This window comes from Carcharhinus amblyrhynchos, chromosome 31 (assembly GCF_965287045.1).
Source record: "Carcharhinus amblyrhynchos chromosome 31, sCarAmb.v2.hapA, whole genome shotgun sequence".
In the NCBI taxonomy this organism is placed as follows: Eukaryota; Metazoa; Chordata; class Chondrichthyes; order Carcharhiniformes; family Carcharhinidae; genus Carcharhinus; species Carcharhinus amblyrhynchos.
Window position 1 is genome coordinate 9435334 of NC_137354.1, and position 21069 is coordinate 9456402.

Below are 21069 nucleotides of genomic sequence, written 5' to 3' on the forward strand. Positions count from 1 at the left end.
AAAACAGACTGAATGACTTCCCTCATCAGTATTTCATTTACTATTCGATAATCATCAATTAATATATTTGATCTATTTCCCTCTTGCATGCACTAGTGAAGAGCTGAGCATGAATTATTCCCCTTGCCCTTTACAAGGTTATAAATAATGGAAGTTAAAAGATCACTCAGCCCATCAAGCTGATGCAACAGAAGCCCATGTTTCCCCCTCCCTCAGAAGGCTAAGGCTAGCCTTTCTATACAGACTGTGGTGCAAATAACCACCTGACAGAGATCTTTAACACTTGAGAATGGTTCTGACAGATTGCCCATAGAGAGTGTGGGCACTCTCTATAAGGGGGTCATTGATACCAGACAGTTAAACCCACGCAGAGATGGGGAGACGTGCGGACACGGCACAGGCAGCCATGAATCGAACCCAGGTCCCTGGTGTTGTGAAGCAGCAGTGCTAGCCATTGTGCCACCCCATACAGGAGTGATGACTACCCAGTCGGGTAGTTTCATAAGAACGTAAGAAATAGGAGCAGGAGTAGGCCATCTAGTCCTTCGAGCCTACCCCGCCATTCAATAAGATCATGGCTGATCTGTCGTGGCTCAGTTCCACATTCCCGCCCTCTCCCCATAACCCTTAATCCCCTCACTTATCAAAAACCCATCAACCTGCGTCTTAAAAATATTTAGCCAGGCAGCCTCCACCACTTCAACGGGCAGAGAATTCCAGAGATTCACCACCCTTTGAGTGAAGAAGTTCCTCCTCAACTCCGTTCTAAACCGCCCCCCCTTTATCTTGAGGCTGTGCCCCCTAGTCCTACTGTCCTTTCTGAGCGGGAAGAGTCTCTCCACCTCTATCCTATCCATCCCATTCATCAGCTTATACGTCTCAATGAGATCTCCCCTCATTCTTCTAAACTCTAACTAGTACAAGCCTAGTTTATTCAGCCTCTCCTCATAGCTCAACCCCCTCAACTCCGGCATCAGCCTAGTAAACCTCCTCTGCACTCCCTCCAAGGCCAAAATATCCTTGCGTAAGTGCGGCGCCCAAAACTGCACACAGTACTCCAGCTGCGGCCTCACCAATGCCCTATACAGCTGCAGCAAGACCTCCCTACTTTTATATTCAATCCCCCTCGCTATGAAGGCCAGCATCCCAGCTCGGAGCTATTTGGGAACCCAGCCCATCTAAAGTGCAGTCTCTTTTAAAAATTTGCACCCACAAGTAATTTCTAAACAAGGCGTCACAGCTAATCTCCTCCACCCTTCCGCCCCCACCCCACAACACCCCTCTTCTTCACATCTTAGAGGCCACATTTGAATATTTGAGCCATACCAACTTTACTGTACCTGGTGCGGGTGGATACCCTCCTGTTGCAGGTGGATACCCTCCTGGTGCGGGTGGGTAGCCCCCTTGTGCTGGCGGATATCCTCCGGGCGCTGGTGGGTACCCTCCTGGTGCTGGCGGGTAGCCCCCTTGTGCGGGTGGGTAGCCCCCTTGCGCGGGCGGGTACCCCGGGTAGCTCATCTTTATAACTCTGGAGGAGAAAAGCAATTTGAGATCTTGATTAAAAAAAGGTTCATCAACCTGGCAACCCCAATGCCCACAGTAAACTGTCCGAAAGTTGAGATTTTGAGATGTCTCACTCCGCTCTGCAGGCAATAAAAGATCACTTACTGCTACAATGCAGCAAAAACAGCAGCCAAATGAAGCACAGCAAGATCCCACTAGCAGCATTCATTGGATAATCTGTTTGTGAGATGTTGGTTGAAGGGAGAATGCTGGGTTCAACACTGGGGAGCTCCTCACTGTTTGTCTTTGAAATAGAACCATGGCACCCTTCACCCCCACCCACCCGAGAAGCAGATGGGCCTTTATTTAACATCTCACCTGAAATACGGTTCCACCAACAGTGCTGTATTCCTTCTATATTGGATTACAGGTCGCACTGAGCGGGGGCAGAACTTTCTGACTCAGATGCGAGAGTGCTTACTCAGACACAGCTGACACCGCGAGGCAGAAACAGCACTGGTCAGGGATACTGCAGGAGGCAGTCCGAGAATGGACCATCTGAACTGAATATTGGTAGTGAGAAATCCCAGAACACGGTGACACAGAGAAAGAGAGCAGCCAAAGTGAAAGAATCGTAGAGGTTTACAGCATGGACTTGTCCAGGCCACCCACTAAGCTAGTCCCAATTGCCTGCATTTGACCCATATCCCTCTATATCCAACTTACCCATGTAAATGTTTTTTTAAAAGACAAAATTGTACCTGCCTCTACCACCACCTCTGGCAGCTTGTTCCAGACACTCACCACCCTCTGAAAAAATTGCCCCCTAGACCCCTTTGTATCTCTCCCCTTAACCCTAAGCCCTCTAGTTTTAGGCTCCCCTACCCTTCGGAAAAGATATTGACTATCTAGCTGACCTATGCCCCTCATTGTTTCGTAGACCTCTATAAGATCACCCCTCAGACTCCTCTTTGGACATTAGCAGGATCGAGAGCGCTTTATTGAGGCTCGGGCATCGAGTGAGGCACTAGTACAACCTTTCATAACCAAGAGGGCTTACTTTCACCTACCTAATATCACCTGCCTCTGCCATAGTATCCCTACAGTGCAGATGGAGGCCATTCGGCCCACTGAGTCTGCACTGACCACAATCCCACCCAGGCTCTATCCCCATAACCTCATGTATTTACCCTAACTAGCCTTCCTATCACTAAGAGGCAATTTAGTGTGGCTAATTGACCTAACCTGCACTTCTTTAGACTGTGGGAGGAATCTGGAGCACCTGGAGGAAATCCATGTAGACACAGGGAGAACGTGCAGACTCGGTACAGGCAGTAACTCAAGGCCAGGAATCGAACCCGGGTCCCTGGCGCTATGAGGCAGCAGTGCTAACCACTGTGCCCTTGCTTCAAGCCCAAGGACCTGTTCCTGTGCTGTAATTTTCTTTGTTCTTTGCTTCACTCGACGCACCAATAAAGCTTTGGGTGATTAATTTGCTAAAAAAAGGTATATAACTGTTCACAACGTACTACAAGTGAATTTCTTTCTCTGCCATTTTAACAGACGCTTCGAACTACCAAACATTTTGCTGCATCGTGCCTAGGCTCAGCCTGAAACAAAGTGCAGTGACCCCAGAATGTAAAGAAGTCACACAGAATCAGTGTGTCCATTTTGTGCAGCTGAATAAAATGACATAATCCCAGCAGGGCCTGGCTGGGGTTGTTGGTGCTGGGCCAAATGGCCTCCTCTTGCACTGTAAGGATTCCATGAGCGTACTTCGACTGAACCACATCAGATCTGGACTCACATTGGAGGCAAAGTGGAGCAGTGCAGAGAGAAATCTGTGATAAAAATCCACCTCGTGTGCTCGGATCAGAGGCTGGACTTCATTTCACTCACAGCTCCAGGACTGGAAACTTGGTAACAAGCCAAACCTCCAGATTTTCCCATAAACTGGGAGGATGGTGACCAGGAGAGACTTGTTTAAAAACACTGGACAAAAATGCCAAGACAATACTTATCTGATGCAAGGAACATTTGCTCAATGTGCAACCACTCAACCCCCCACCCCACCCCGCCTAACCAATCAACAGCCAGGAGCTACAATATTATGTCTTATTCACGGAAAGATAACTTAGTGCTAGCTAATACAGAGTAGTTATCGAACCAGTACATGTCAGACCCAGAGACCACATTGAGGTGCTGATAATGGAGCGAGGGGGGAAAGGATGCAGTGAGGAGATCAGAATGAGAACATATTCCACATCAATTATTTCCGACATGTGCTTGCCTTCCTTGTGCCCACACCAAATCCCAAAGCATTTCCTGATGTCTGATCCTAAAGCTATACATCTGGCTGCGGCTCTGGCTAATGTGTTCTTTATAAGAACACAACAGACTGGAACAGGAGTAGACCACGCAGCTCACTGACCCTGCTCCACCATTCAATACAATCGTGGCTAATCTTGGGCGTCCAATCCATTTTCCTGCTCATTCCCCAGATCCCTAGTTTACCCAAAACTCTCTCTATCCCAGCCCTGAATTTATTCACGAGAGCATCCGCAACCTTCCAGGGTAGAGAATTCCAACAACCCTCAGTAAATAAATTTCTCATCACACCTCTGATTGGTTTCTTATGCACCTTCTCAGCAAACCCTGCCCCCCCCCCCCCCCCCCCCAACTCCCCTGTCCCGCATTCTAGTTTCTCTGACTGACATCCTCCTGGTCAAGCCCCTTCAGAACTTTGTAGGTTTCAATGAGATCGCCTCTCATTCCACAAACTGCAGACAATATAATCCCAGTAGGGTCTGGATGGGACTGTTGGTGCAGGCCTGATGGGCTGAATGGCCTCCTCTTGCACTGTAGGGATTCTATGAATGTACTCAGCCTCTCATTATAGGACAAACCTCTCAAACTCGGGGCCAATTTAGTGAACCTTCTCTGTACCACCTCCAATTTATTTTACTTGAAGCTCTCTGTAATCTATCTTCCTTAATTTACAGATTTTAGGGCCCATTTATCTCATGAGGATTTAGTCTAGCTAAGATTATTAGGACATTATCAAATTGGTCTTGTCGTGCAAAAGCTATCGTATCTCTTGTTTCACAACAGTATAGAACCCCTGCAGTGCAGAAGGAGATCCATTGATCCTGCATGGACAACAATCTCACCCAGGCCCTATCCCCATACCCCCCACACATTTACTCTGCTAATCCCCCTGACACTAAGGGGAACTTTAGCATGGCCAATCAACCTAACCTGCACATCCTTGGACTGTGGAGGAAACTAGAATACCCAGAAGAAACCCACACAGATACAGGGAGAATATACAAACCTCATACAGGCAGTCACCCAAGGCCGGAATTGATTTATTATTGTCACGTGTATTAGTGTAAAGTACTTTTTCTTGTGCACTATACCAACAAAGCAAAGGTGTAAAGAAAGATCAACTTAATATAAAAGGTAGGTTCATTCAAAAGTCTGATGGTAGCAGGAAAGAGGCTGTTTTTGAGTTGGTTGATACGCATCCTCAGACTTTTGTATCTTTTTCCTGACGGAAGAAGGTGGGAGAGACAATGTCTGGGGTACTTGATTACGCTGGCTGCTTTTTTGAGGCAGCGGGAAGTGTGGACGGAGTCAATGGATGGGAGGCTGGTTTGAGTGATGGACTGGGCTTTGTTCACTACTTTTTGTAGTTTATTGCAGTTTTGGTTGGGGCAGGAGCCATACCAAGCTGTGATATATCTGGAAAGGATGCTTCCTATGGTGCATCTATAGAAGTGAGAGAGAGTTGTCATGGACATGCCAAGTTTCCTTAGTCTCCTGAGAAAGTAGAGGCATTGATGGGCTTTCTTAACTATGGTGTCAGCATGGACGGACCTGGGCAAGCAGCTGGTGATCTGGAAAAACTTGAATCTCTTGACCATTTCTACTTCGTCCCCATGAATGTAGACAGGGGCACGCCCTCCACTATGCTTTCTGAAGTCGATGGCTATTTTCTTCATTTTGTTGGCATTGAGGGAGAGATTATTGTCATCGTACCAGTTCACCAGATTCTCTATCTCTTTCCTGTCAGAGATCCGATACACTAGAAAATTGAGTTGGAAGGAAATTTGGCCACATGCTCAAAAGATGTACAGTAGGGGGCTGAGGCCACAGCCTTGTAGAGCACCAGTTTTGAGGATAATCGTGGAGAAGGCGTTGTCGCCTGTCCTTACTGACTGCGGTCAATGGGTTAGGAGATCTAGGATCCAGTTGCAAAGAGAGGAGCCAAGCCTGGGACAAGAAGTTTGGAGATGAGTCTCACAGGAATAGTGGTGTTGAAAGTTGAGCTATAGTCTATGAATAGGAGTCTAAGTGTCTTTGTTATCTAGGTGTTCCAGGGCTGAGTGTAGGGCCGTGTAGATAGCATCTGCTGTGGACCTGTTGCAGCGATAGACAAATCTGGGTCCTTGGTGCTGTGAGGCAGCAGTGCAAATCGTTTTGCCACCATATTGACCAAACTTCAAAAATGCTATTGGGCAGCACGGTGGCACAATGGTTAGCTCTGCTACCTCACAGTAAGAAGTCTCACAACACCAGGTTAAAGGAACATTCCACACACCTGACGAAGGCACAGCGGTTCCAAAAGCTTGTGGGTTTACTATCAAATAAACTGGTTGGACTTTAACCTGGTGTTGAGAGACTTCTTCCTGTGTTTACCCCAGTCCAACACAGGCATCTCCACATCACGACTACCACCAGCCTCACAGCGTCGGGGATCTGGGTTGAATTCCCAGCATGGGTCACTGTCTGTACAGAGTCTGCACGTTCTCCCCGTATCTGCATGGGTTTCCTCCGAGTGCTGTGGTTTCCTCCCGCAGTCCAAAGATGTGGTTAGGTTCATTGGCCATGCTAAATTTGCTCTTGGTGTACCCAAACAGGCACTGGGGTGTGGCAACTAGGGGATTTTCGGAGTAAGTTCACTGAGATGTTAATGTAAGCCGACTTGTGACACAAATAAACAAACAAGAAACTTTAAAACTTTGGGACATCCTCAAGTCACAAAAGACACTATATCATAGTATCAAACAGTGCCGAAGGCGGCCATCGGGCCCATCAAGTCTGCACTGGTCAAAATCCCGCCCAGGCCCTATCCCCATATCTCCATGCATTTCCCTAGCTAGTTCCCCCTGACAATAAGGGGTAATTTAGCATGGCCAATCCACCTAATCCACACATCTTTGGACTGTGGGAGGAAACCAGAGCATGTGGAGGAAACCCATGCAGACACAGGGAGAATGTGTAGAGTCTGCACAGACAGGTGACCCAAGTCAGGAATCAAACCTAGTGCTGTGAGGCAGTGCTAACCACTGTGCTGCCCTAAATGCAACTCCTTCTTAACGATGAGAACTGGATTATTGAGTTTAGCCACAGTCAGAGTAGTAGAACTTGAACAGTAGCATTCAGGGGTGGGAAGAGAGAGAGAGAGAGAGAGAAGGGGAGTGGGGGGGGGGGTGGTGTGGGCAGGGAAAGCACAACAGCGAGAGGGAGAAGAGAGATACACACAGACACTGACCCTCTTCCAGCTCAACTGAAACTAAAAACTTGTGTGACTCCAAATCTGCTACTTGACAAATTACCAAGGGTGTGTTAAAGACAGCTGGGTTTCCTTGGCAACGCAAGAGTAAAAGGTCAAGAAAATAAGAGAATGCAAATTAATGGTGCAAGCAGGAAGTCTGCATTCATTTGAACGTTACAGGATGGCGCTGATGGTGAAAGCGCAGCATCATTAAAACCTGATTAACTGGTTCCACCTCTGTAATAATTACCAATCGTCACTGTTACCCATTCTTGATGAGGCGTTGCCGGCATTTGACTGGGGTGGGAGGCACAGTAAGAACTCTGACAACACCAGGTTAAAGTCCAATAGGTTTATTTGGTAGCACGAGCTTTCAGAGCGCTGTTCCTTCACCATAAGAACATAAGAAATAGGAGCAGGAGTAGGCCATCTAGCCCCTCGAGCCTGCCCCGCCATTCAATAAGATCATGGCTGATCTGTCGTGGCTCAGTTCCACTTTCCCGCTTTCTCCCCATAACCCTTAATTCCCTTGTCTGTCAAAAACCTATCTACCCGTGACTTAAATATATTTGGCGAGGTAGCCTCCACCACTTCAACGGGCAGAGAATTCCAGAGATTCACCACCCTTTGAGTGAAGAAGTTCCTCCTCAACTCTGATCTAAACTGCACCCCCCCCCCCCACCCCCCACTTATCTTGAGGCTGTGTCCTCTAGTACTGCTATCCTTTCTGAGCAGGAAGAATCTCTCTACCTCTACCCTATCCATCCCCTTCATTATCTTGTACATCTCTATAAGATCCCCCCTCATCCTTCTAAACTCCAACGAGTACAGACCCAGTCTATTTAGTCTCTCTTCACAGTCCAACCCTCTCCTCTCTGGTATCAGCCGAGTGAACCTCCTCTGCACTCCCTCCAAGGCCAAAATATCCTTGCGCAAGTGCGGCGACCAAAACTGCACACAGTACTCCAGCTGCGGCCTCACCAGTACCCTGTACAGTTGCAGCAAGACCTCCCTACTTTTATATTCTATCCCCCTCGCTATAAAGGCCAGCATCCCATTCGCCTTCTTGTGGGTGGGTGACCACCTGAGAAAGGAGCAGTGCTCTGAAAGCTTGTGCTACCAAATAAACCTGTTGGACTTTAACCTGGTGTTGTGAGATTACTTACTGTTACTCATTCTAACCAAGTAGCTCCAATTTGAACCACACTGCCTGAAACCGTTTAATGTTTTAAAAATCTATTTATTAGTGTCACAAGTAGGCTTACATTAACACTGCAATGAAGTTACTGTGAAAATCCCTTAGTCGCCACACCCTGGCACCTGTTGGTGTACACTGAGGGAGAATTTAGCAGCAAATCATTCAGACTGTGGGAGGAAACTGAAGTACCCATGCAGACACAGGGAGAACGTGCAAACTCCACAGAGACAGTGACCCAAGCCAGGAATCGAACCTGGGTCCCTGACACTAAGGCAGCAGGACTAACCAGCAGCTTTCTAAAAGGAATCGAAAAAGGAAGAACTTGCATGGGTTCGGGGAAGGAGAGGTACAAACACTATTGCTCTTCAAAAAAAAGAGTCAAAGTGTCGAACGGCTTCCTTCAGAGCGGTACTGTCCTAGATTATAAAATAGGTTTTGATCATTTACAGCAAGTATCTGCAAAGGAAACAGACATGTTTCAATTCCCTTTGTCAATTCAACACAGTGAATTGATAAAGACAGACCCTAAAGTAGAGGTCTTCAAAACTAAAATCACTACAATTTGACTCATTGCAAAATTGCAGCCTCAGGATTGACACAATACCCTTGGATGTGAGTATAGGAATCATAGAATCCCTACAGTGCAAAAGGAGGCCATTCAGCCCATTGCATCTGCACTGCCAACAATCCCACCCTGGCCCCGTTCCCATAAACCCACATATTTACCCCATTAATCCCTCTAACCTACTATCATGGGATACTAAGAGGCAATTTAGCATGGCCAACACACCTAACCCACACATCTTTGGGCTGTAGGAGGAAACCGGAGCATCTGGAGGAAACCCACACAGGCACGGGGAGAACATGCAGACTCTGCCTAGACAGTGACCCAAGCCGGGAATCAAACCCAGGTCCCTGGCACTGTGAGGCAGTGTGCTAACCACTGTGCCGCCACTGATAGCTCAGAGAAATAAGCCACATGGTTTAAGTTCTCTGGAGTCCAGTGAGAGAGAGAGGGGGGCAGAGGTGGAAATGGGGAGAGAAAAGATCGTGAATGTACCCAATCCATCACCCAAAGCAGCCTCCCATCCATTGACACTGCCTAAACTTCCGGCTGCTTCAGCAAAGCAGCTAATGTGAAGGACCCCATGCACCCCGGACGTTCTCTCTTCCACCTTCTTCAATCAGGAAGAAAATAAAGTCTGAGGTCTTGTACCAACCGACTCAAGAACAGCTTCTTCCCTGCTGCCATCAGACTTTTGAATGGACCTACCGCACATTACGTTGATCTTTCTCTACACCCTAGCTATGACTGTAACACTACATTCTGCACTCTCTCCTTTCCTTCTCTATGAACAGTATGTTTTGTCTGTACAGCACACATGAAACAATACTTTTCACTGTGTTAATACATGTGACAATAATAAATCAAGAGAGAAAGACAGGCAGAGAAAGAAAGACAGACAAGGAGCTGGGGGGGGAAGGAATGGGGAGGGGGAAGCAGACAGGAAGGGAATGGGACAGAGACAGAGGAGCGAAGCAAAGCAGTGGAAGTGGTAGAAAGGAAGGTAGAGAGGGGGGGAAGGAGGGGATGGAGCATAAGAGACAGAGAGAGGGGCATGGACTTCAAGAGACAGAGATAAGAACATAAGAAATAGGAGCAGGAGTAGGCCATCTAGCCCTTCAAGCCTGCCCCGCCATTCATTAAGATCATGGCTGATCTGTCGTGGCTCAGTTCCACATTCCCGCCCTCTCCCCATAACCCTTAATCCCCTCTCTTATCAAAAACCCATCAACCCACGTCTTAAAAATATTTAGCGAGGCAGCCTCCACCACCTCAATGGGCAGAGAATTCCAGAGATTCACCACCCTTTGAGTGAACAAGTTCCTCCTCAACTCCGTTCTAAACCGCCCCCCCTTTATCTTGAGGCTGTGCCCCCTAGTCCTACTATCCTTTCTGAGCGGGAAGAGTCTCTCCACCTCCATCCTATCCATCCCATTCATCATCTTATACATCTCAATGAGATCTCCCCTCATTCTTCTAAACTCTAATGAGTGCAAGCCTAATTTATTCAGCCTCTCCTCATAGCTCAACCCCCTCAACTCCGGTATCAGCCTAGTAAACCTCCTCTGCACTCCCTCCAAGGCCAAAATATCCTTGCGCAGGTGCGGCGCCCAAAACTGCACACAGTACTCCAGCTGCGGCCTCACCAATGCCCTATACAGCTGCAGCAAGACCTCCCTACTTTTATATTCAAACCCCCTCGCTACGAAGGCCAGCATCCCATTCGCCTTCCTGACCACCTGCTGCACCTGCAAGCTGGGTTTTTGCGACTCATGCACAAGGACCCCGAGGTCCCTCTGCACCGTCGCCTGCTGCAGTTTTTCGCCACGTAAGTAATAATCCTTCCTACCATTATTCCTACCAAAGTGGACCACCTCGCACTTGCCAACATTAAATTCCATTTGCCAGTTCCTGGCCCATTCGCCCAGCCTATCTAGATCCTTCTGCAGACTCTCCACACCCTCCGCACAATTTGCCGTTCCACCAATCTTGGTGTCATCAGCAAATTTCGACACCCTACACTCGGTTTTAGACTATTTTGGTGCTGATGTGTTGAAATGCATTTGTTATTTGGAAAGTCACAGGAAAATATACCCAGAATTAAAAAGCATCCACTGGAAAACTGAACTAAAATCTAACTAATGCAACAGGAACAGAGATCATATGTAAGATGAGTCAGTGCTGATGGCTCAGCCTGGGAAAACTACACCAACAATGTGCATTCAATTTATATTCCTCAGCAAAAGTAAATTTTCACAGTCCCTTCCTGAATTGTTGAATTAATCACAAAATCTACACGCTGAAGTAACATAAATGCTCCAAATGTTCCCCCACATCATTCACCTCCACACTATTTAAGGACAGTAAGAAGTCTCACAACACCAGGTTGAAGTCCAACAGGTTTATGGGACCATGAGTTTTCGGTGCGCTGCTCCTTCAACAGGTGAGTGGTGAGTACACTCCGCTCACCCGATAAAGGAGCAGCACTCCGAAAGCTCGTGATGTCAAATAAACCTGCTGCATTTTAACCTGGTGTTGAGACTTCTTTCTGTGCCCACCCCAGTCCAATGCCGGCCTCTCCACATCATGGCTATTTAAAGGAAACAGAGAACATTCATATAATGGTTACTGCACAAATGGAGGCTAATCAGCCCATCCTATCCTTGCTGGCTCCCTGCAAGAGCATCGCAACTGGTGCCACTCCTCAGCCATTTCCCCGTAACACTCAAAATTAATCTCTCTTCAGGGAATACAAAAATAAAAATTGTACATCAAGAAGGAACCAAGTACTTTCAAAGTAAATCTACGATAATCCGAGTGAATAAAATGACAAGTGTTCAGGTTGGTGCTTAACCACGAGTTGGAATTAAATTGACTCCTTGGTGTTTTGGACAACATACAATTGCTTTTTGCCATGGACGGAAACTTCTCTGATCCTGCACGATTTGATTTGTTGTCACATTCATTGGGATACAGTGAAAAGTATTGTTCACTCTGCACTATACACACGGTGGCACGGATGGTTAGCACTGCTGCCTCCCAGCACCAGGGACCTGGGTTTAACTCCCGGCTTGGGTCACTGTCTGTGTTGAGTCTGCACATTCTCTCCACGTCTGCGTGGGTTTCCTCTGGGTGCTCTGGTTCCCTCCCACAGTCTGAAAGACATGCTGGTTGGGTGCATTGGTCATGCTAAGTTTTCCCCTCACCTTGCTCCAGTACCATCTTAAAAGAGGCGTGGGGGGTGGGCAATTGCCCCTAATTACAGGCAAGGCCAAAGATCAGTTTTTGGACTGCAGGGCAAATTTTAGCAGTTGTATTTTTGGGATTTTAGAAAGGGGGTTGAGCTTCCTGTTAATTTTTGTCCAGAAGTCCACTTGCGTTAGCAAATCATTAAGAAGCCACTTCTCACTGGAATGAAACCCCCCCTCCAAACTTCCCCACTGGTGAGAACTTACAACATTGACTTTTACAACTGGACATAAGCCAGGTGTACCAGCAAGGTGGACTTTGTCCAATGGGTTTCCAGCCAATGCTTTCCTTTTGGAGTCTCTCTCTCGCTCTCTCTTACACCAGCATAACCAAACTGAAAACTGTAAGGAAACATCTTCCCTTCACACAGCATCTTTTTAGTTCATCAGGATGTCTCAAAAGCCTTAAAGCCAACTCAGTGCTTTAAGTGTAGTCATTGTTATAAATGCAGCAGCCAATCTGTCAGCAGCAAGTCCCACAAAAGACAGATTTTAAGGAATGTTTTTAAGGATGAGGTGGCACAAAGGAACATAGGAATTAGGAGCAGTAGTAGGCAAATTCAGCTCTCTGAGCCTGCTCCGCTATTCAATCAGATCATGGCCGATCTCTCCCTGCTCACAAATCCACCTCCCCACTTGTTCCCCATATCCTTATTTTTCCCCAAATTAGGGAAGGGGTTAGTGGGGGAAAGAGTGGGCAGTGATGAAAAGGGAGAGTGTGGGCTGCCTGCCTTAGAAATGGCACCTAGACCTTTGAACCCATGGAGGCAATGGCAGAGATGGTGACTTCCTGCTTGGCCCCGCCATTAGATTCCCCATGCTTTTCATGGATGCGTGGATAATGAGCTTCCCGGCACAAGATCACGGACATCTCCGCCAGCAGAAATCATTCAGGCTTTGGCGGCACAGTGGTCAGCACTGCTGCCTCACAGTTCCACAGATCCAGGTTCAATTCTGGCCTTGGGTCACTGTGTGGAGTTTGCTCATTCTCCCCCATGTTTGCGTGGGTTTCCTCCCACAGCCCAAAGGTGTGTGGGTTAGGTTGATTGGCCATGGTAAATTGCCCCTTAGTGTCAAGGGGGATAGGTGGACAAATAAGAGATTATCGAGATAGGACCTGGGTGGGATTGTCAGCGGTGCAGACTTAATGGGCCAAATGGACTCCTTTTGCACTGTAGATTCTAAGATTTCAACTCCCACCACTCAACCTAGAGCCTAAAATGGAAGATTTAAGCCCACGGATTTGACAAGCTCCTTTCAGCTCCGGCCCTGCTCCCACCCATTCGAGTGTAAAGTTGGTCAAATTGGTAGAATTTAGGAATTGGCTGAGAGGAGAAATTTAGGGAGAAAATTCGAGAGGTTAGTGCTCAGACAGCAGGACGCCTGGGTGTCAATGGTGGGGTGAAGAAAGGAAGTGGGGTTCTCTGATGGTTGTAAGTATGGGAGAGGTTGCTGAGGTGGCGCAGGGTGAAGCCCATCGAGGATTCTAACATTAGATTGTAAATAGTACAAAGGCAGTGATAGACCGGAAGCCATATGTAAGATAATAAGCAGGAAGACTTTCAACCATGACCAGCCTCTTGAGACAACACATTGTGTTTCAAAACTGAGCAATTTATATAGATGATCTGGAGGAGGGAACCGAGTGTATGGTGTCGAAATTTGCTGATGACACCAAGATTGATGGACAGGCAAATTGCACGGAGGGTGTGGAGAGTCTACAGAAGGATCTAGATAGGCTGGGCGAATGGGCCAGGAACTGGCAAATGGAATTTAATGTTGGCAAGTGCAAGGTGGTCCACTTTGGTAGGAATAATGGTAGGAAGGATTATTACTTACGTGGAGAAAAACTGCAGCAGGCGACGGTGCACAGGGACCTCGGGGTCCTTGTGCATGAGTCGCAAAAACCCAGCTTGCAGGTGGTCAGGAAGGCGAATGGGATGCTGGCCTTTGTAGCAAGGGGGATTGAATATAAAAGTAGGGAGGTCTTGCTGCGGCTATATAGGGCATTGGTGAGGCCGCAGCTGGAGTACTGTGCGCAGTTTTGGGCGCCGTACTTACGCAAGGATATTTTGGCCTTGGAGGGAGTGCAGAGGAGGTTTACTAGGCTGATGCCGGAGTTGAGGGGATTGAGCTATGAGGAGAGGCTGAATAAACTAGGCTTGTACTCGTTAGAGTTTAGAAGAATGAGGGGAGATCTCATTGAGGCGTATAAGATGATGAATGGGATGGATAGGATAGAGGTGGAGAGACTCTTCCCGCTCAGAAAGGACAGTAGGACTAGGGGGCACAGCCTCAAGATAAAGGGGTGGGGGTTTAGAACGGAGTTGAGGAAGAACTTGTTCACTCAAAGGGTGGTGAATCTCTGGAATTCTCTGCCTGTTGAAGTGGTGGAGGCTGCCTCGCTAAATATTTTTAAGACGCGGGTTGATGGGTTTTTGATAAGAGAGGGGATTAAGGGTTATGGGGAGAGGGCGGGAACGTGGAACTGAGCCACGACAGATCAGCCATGATCTTATTGAATGGCGGGGCAGGCTCGAAGGGCCAGATGGCCTACTCCTGCTCCTAGTTCTTATGTTCTTATGAAGCCCGTCAAGGATTCTAACATTAGATTGTAAATAGTACAAAGGCAGTGATAGACTGGAAGCCATATGTAAGATAACAAGCAGGAAGACTTTCAACCACGACCAGTCTCTTGAGACAACACATTGCTCAGTTTTGAAACACAATCTAGAGAGCCAGAGTTCACCAAAAATCTCAGGGATCCCATTCTATCTTTCACTCCATCATGGACGCAGATGGCCAGAAATAAAGCCTCCCAAATATCAAAACAAAACCATTTGAAAAAGTCCATTTCAGAAAGAGCTTGGGATGCTCTGAGCTACCCTCGAGCTGTCCATACAGTCAATTAAATAACAATTACCCAATAAACATTTTCCTGACAATGTCAATTTTGTGCTTGCCTTTCAAATCATCTTTCACAACCAACAGAACACTGCAAAAATAACCACCAACTTCCATTTGGATAGCACCTTTCAAGATTTCAGGATGTCTCAGAAGGTGTTGCAGCCAATTAAGTACTTTGCTGTTGCAAAAGAGAAATTGCAGCAGTCAGTTTGTGCACAGCAAGTTCCCACAAACAGCAACGTGACAATAACCAAGTAACCCAATTTCAAGGCACATCAATCTAGTGATAAATGTTGTCTGGGACACCTGGGAATAACAGCTCTCCTCTTCTTCAAAATAGTGTGTGGGATTTTTTACATCCCGCCCCCACCCCCCCCCAATAGATCAGGGGAGGCTATTAAACAGCTGTTAGCGAGACACCATTATCTATGATCACACTTCCAATCTGCTCCACTTGCCATGAGTGGCACAGTGGTTTGCACTGTGGCCTCACTGTGCCAGGGACCTGGGTTCAATTCCCAGCTTGGGTCACCACCTGTGCAGAGTCTGCACGTTCTCCCCATGCCTGCGCGAGTTTCCTCTGGGTGCTCTAGTTTCCTCCCACAGTCCAAAAGACGCGCTAGTTAGCTGCATTGGCCATGCTAAATACCCCCAGTGTAGCCAAACAGGTGCCGGAGTGTGGCAACTTGGGGATTTTCACAGTAACTTCACTGCAGTGTTAATGTAAGCCTGCTTGTGACAGATAAACTAATATAAACGTTAGCTTTTATTGTAGAATAGGTCTTATTTTCTAACACTGAAGTGATCTCATATTGCTCAGGTCACATCCATTATTGGTATTGTCCAAAATACTTCAAACCGTCTGCTGTGAATCACCACCTGGGGAACAAGGCAAGGTTAATGCCTCGGAGGTCATCTCCTCTCAATCAACAGTCACTGTGTAGAAAGAAAACCACAAAAGATTTTATTTCCTTTTCACTTCAATCCAGTGACTAAAAAAAGAATCAAGGTCAAAAATAGGATTAATTTCTTCCGGGGTCAATTTTCTGCGCAGAGAGCAAAGCTATTTCAAACGGAAACTAAAGATTTTCACTATTGGGGGGTTGGCTTTGCATCAGTTTTGAACGTAAAGGTTGTGAATGTAGCCCAGTCCATCACTCAAACCAGCCGCCCATCCACTGACTCTGTCCATACTTCCCGCTCCCTCAGCGAAGCAGCCAGCATAAATAAAGGACTCCACGCACCCTGGGCATTCTCTCTTCCATCAGGAAAAAAAAAGATACAAAAGTCTGAGATCACGTACCCACCAACTTGAGCACAGCTTTTTCCCCTGCTGCCATCAGACTTTTGAACACACTCACTTCGCAGTAAGTTGAAGCCAAGAGAGAAAATGCTGGAAAATCTCAGCAGGTCTGGAGGCATCTGTAAGGAGAGAAACGAGCTATCATTGAGTCCAGACAGCTGCCTAGGCTCGAAACATCAGCACTTTTCTGTCCTTACAGATGCTACCAGACCTGCTGAGATTTCCCAGCATTTTCTCTTTTGGTTTCAGATTCCAGCATCCGCAGTAATTTGCTTTTATTTTGCAATAAGTTGATCCTTCTCTACATCCTATCTATGACTGTAACACTACATTCTGCACCCTCTCCTTTCCCTCTCTATGAACGGTATGTGCCCTGTCTGTGTAGCGCGCAACAAACAATACTTTTCACTGTACACTAATACATGTCACAATAATAAATCAAATCATTGGGGCAGTAAAGATCGATCGTGAATGAGATAGGAGAGTGTAGGATATTTGCATAAGGCAAACAATTTGGAACCATTTTCCTAACAAAGGAAAAACATATTGGGCTGGATTTTCCAGCCTCCCCTGCAGTGTGGGGGTCCTGCCATTGGCCTGTGGTGGGATCTTCCAGTCCTGCCGATGTCTATGGGGTTTAGTGTGCCCTGCACCCTCTGCTGCTGGAAAAGGAGCTTTGCCAATGGCAGAACTGGAAGATCCCACTGGTAGGAAGGGCTGGAAAATGTCCACCATTATTTTAAGATGGATAAACAATTGAGAGAAAACCCAATCTAACTTCAGTTTACACCTTGAAAATATTCAAGAAATAAACAAGAACTTGTGAAAATGTATTTTTCTTCATCCTTGAACCAAGAGCTAAAAAGTATTTAAAACTTTATTTCATGTGTCAAATAGAATCACAGAATCCTACAGCGCAGAAGGAGGCTATTCAGCCCATTGAGTCTGCACCAACCAGAATCCTACCCATGTCCTATCCTCATAACCCTTTGCATTTGACATTAAAGGGGCAATTTAGTATGGCCAATCCACCTAACCCGCACATCTTTGGACTGTGGGAGGAAACCCATGCAGACATGGAGAGAACGTGCAGACTCCACACACTCAGTGACCCAAGCCAGGAATTGAACCCTGGTCCCTGGTACTGCGAGGCTGCAGTACTAACCACTGTGCCGTCCCCGAGTGACTACCTCGCCGTTAGCTTGTTTGGGAGAGCCTTCTGTGAGCACACTTCGCCACACCACACGTCAAAAGTTCTTCACTGGCTGTAAAGCAACGTTCTGAGCAGTGAAAGGTGCTATATAAATGCAAGCCTTTTTCCCCCCTTTAATACAACCTGCCATGTCAATCTCAGGTTTGTCAGAAGGTATTATCTGTTAAATCATAAACTGAAGCAAATCTACAATGTAAATAACAAAGGACGCTTAACGCTGTATATAAAATGGCAGATGTTCTTACCTGTCGGAGGACAGGCGGGGATAAACAACATTATAGCAAACTCAGATGCAATTGTAGCAACTACCATTTACACAGACACAGCTGTATTTTGCTGATGGTGCGTTGTTCAAATCCTCAGGCTAACGATACAAGTAGCCAGAGGCCAACTTGTACACAAACACTCCTTTGAAAGAGGCGCGGGTCCATCCGGGTAACCCGACACCTTACTCAAGTCAAGAAGCCCGGCACTGCAGGGCAAATTGCCAGCAAATGGAGGCTGTTGTCAAAATATTGCCGCAGCAAAGGGCGTTCTGGTTTCACGCGCAAGGCTTGCTCAATCTAAAAATCACCATGGCATCAGCCGAGGGTTATATAACTAGCACTCGCTTTTAGCAACGTCGGAACTTGTTGAGATCTTCACACCCCCACACCCGCACACCCCCCCCCACACAGAGTGAATGAGCTGAAAACAGAGTTGTTCACAGAATCCCTACAGTGCAAAAGGAGGCCATTTGGCCCATCAACCACAGTCCCACCCAGGCCCAATCTCCGTAACCCCATTGGGTTAGTAAATTGACACTAAGTTTGGAGGAGTAGTGGATGAGGCGGAGGACTCCTGTAGCCTGCAAAGAGACATTGATAGGATGCAGAGCTGGGCCGAAAAGTGGCAGGTGGAGTTTAACCCTGAAAAAGTGCAAGGCGATTCATTTTGGTAGGACAAACTTGAATGCGGATTATAGGGTCAACGGCAGGGTTCTGAGGAATGTGGAGGAACAGAGAGATCCTGGGATTCATATCCACAGATCTCTGAAGGTTGCCACTCAAGTGGATAGAGCCTGAAGAAGGCTTATAGTGTATTAGTGCAGTTCTGGTCACCTCACTATAAAAAAGGATGTGGGAGCTTTGGAGAGAGTGCAGAGGAGATTTACCAGGATGCTGCCTGGTTTGGAGGGTAGGTCTTATGAGGAAAGGTTGAGGGAGCTGGGGCTTTTCTCTTTAGAGCGGAGGAGGATGAGAGGCGACTTAATAGAAGTTTATAAGATGATGAGGGGGATAGATAGAGTGGATGCACTGAGACTATTTCTTCAGGTGGATGTAGCTGTTACTAAGGGGCATAACTCATGGTGGGAGATATAGGAGGGATGTCCGAGGTAGATTCTTTATTTGGAGTGGTTGGGGTGTGGAATGCGCTGCCTGCTGTGATAGTGGAGTCGAACACTTCAGAAACTTTCAAGTGATTACTGGGTAGGACATGGAGCACACCAGAATGATAGGGAGTGGGATAACTTGATCATGGGTTTGGACATAGCTCAGTACAACATCGAGGGCCGAAGGGCCTGTACTGTTCTATGTTTACCCGACTAATCCCCCCTAGACATCAAGGTGCAATTTTAGCATAGCCAAATCTTCCTAACCTGCACATCTTTGGTCTGAGAGGGGAAATGGAGCATCTGGAGGAAACCCACACAGACACGGGGAGAGTGTGCAAACTCTACACAGTGACCCGAGGCTGGAATCGTACCCGAATCCCCGACATGCAAGGCTGCAGTGCTAACCACTGTGCCGCCCATTGCTTATGCAAACTAATACATGCCAGCCATTCTGCACATCAGCAGGGAGACAAATTAAACTACAGAAATCATTCTGTCAGATCCATCCTGGACATCTGAAATGAAACAGCTGTCTGAAGAGACACTCTCCACCTTTCACAGGCTAACTCTGCACTTCCTCCTCCTCCCTCCGCTTGGGTCATGACCCTGCCTCTGAACATCGAGCCATACTCCAAAACCTTGCTGCTGTTTACACCGGTGGGATGTTACAGTCTTACTGACAGTGCACACCCGCAGCGAGTTCCCCAGCAGCAAGAGGTGCATGGAGGAAGAGGAAGATCCCACCCACAGTTTCCCCAGACTGTTACTGACCTCACCTTCACTGGAGGTCACTCTTCCCATGGACTCGGGTTCATTCTCCCCAGTCACACACTTTCACCTCCTTTCCATAAACTGGACTGCCCTGACTGACCCATTCTCACCCAACATATGGTTTCTCCAATCTCAACTTCACCTTTTCCCACATACATGGAGTCATAGAGGTTTACAGCATGGAAACAGGCCCTTCGGCCCAACTTATCCATGCTGCCTTTTTTTTTTAAATCCCTAAGCTAGTCCCAATTGCCTGCATTTGGCCCATATTCCTCTAACCGTGCAACTGTCTAAGTGCTTTTTAAGACGACAAAATTGTACCCACCTCTACTACTACTTCTAGCAGCTTGTTCCAGACACTCACCACCCTCTTGCGTGAAAAAATTACCCCAGGACCCTTCTGTATCTCTCCCCTCTCACCTTAAACCTATGCCCTCTCATTTTAGACTCCCCTAACTTTGGGAAAGATATTGACTTTCTAGCTGATCTATGCCCTTTGTTTTATAGGCCTCTATAAGATCATTCCTGAGCCTCCTATGCTCCAAAGAAAAACAGCACAGTGAGTGTACCTACACCATACAGCAGTTCAAGCTGGCGGCCCAACACCACCTTCTCAAGGATAATGAGGTATGACAAATGAATGTTGGCCGAGCCAGCAACATCCATCCTCCTTAGAACTCTGACACTTGAGCAGTTTCCTGGGTCCAAAGGTCTACTTTACACCTTGGTCACCCAATGTGTACTCCAATGACTCCACCCAGATGATCCAAGAGCTCTTATGTGAAGAAACCTGAACCAATTCCTGTCCACCATGTCCCTCCTCTGCCCGCCTGAACTTATTCTCACGTTCAACAACTTCTCCTTTGACCCTTCTCACTGCGAACAAATCAATAACGTCCTTGTGCAAGCCCTACAGGTATTGGCTACCACTGCCTTTTATGGGCAATACATGGAACATTTTCTTTCATTGCTGCTTAGATCCCCTCCTGAACCTCAAGGCACAAGTCAGGAGTGTGATGGAATACTCTCCACTTGCCTGGATGAGCGCAGCTCATGATGTGGAGATGCCGGCATTGGACTGGAGTAAAACAGAAAGAAATTCCACAACACCAGCTTAAAGTCCAACAAGTTTATTTGTAGTAAATGCCGCAAACTTTCCAACAGCACTCAAGAAGCTCAATACCAAACAAGCCAAAGCAGCCCTGCTTGATTGGTACCTCATCCAACAACTTTAACATTCACTCATTTCACCACCAACGCACAGCGTCAGTGGTGTGTACCATCTACAAGACGCACTGCAGCAATTCCTTTGACAGCACTTTCCAAACCCGCAAATCTTTACCAACCTAGTACAACAGCTGCAGAACACCACCATCTACCAGCTCCCTACCAAATAACTCACCATCCTGCCATGGAAATATATTGC

At 47.1% G+C, this 21069-nt stretch overlaps 1 protein-coding gene across 2 annotated transcripts in view; it reads right to left on the reverse strand.

Moving 5' to 3' along the window:
• Positions 1-21069, reverse strand: part of LOC145360361 (annexin A4-like) — an 87118-nt gene that overhangs the window by 48042 nt on the left and 18007 nt on the right. For both annotated transcript variants that reach the window (XM_080215532.1, XM_080215533.1), the window contains exon 2: positions 1341-1528. In XM_080215532.1, the coding sequence (XP_080071658.1) occupies positions 1341-1518 (178 nt within the window). In that variant the 5' untranslated portion in view covers positions 1519-1528. The remainder of the gene's footprint in view (positions 1-1340; positions 1529-21069) is intronic.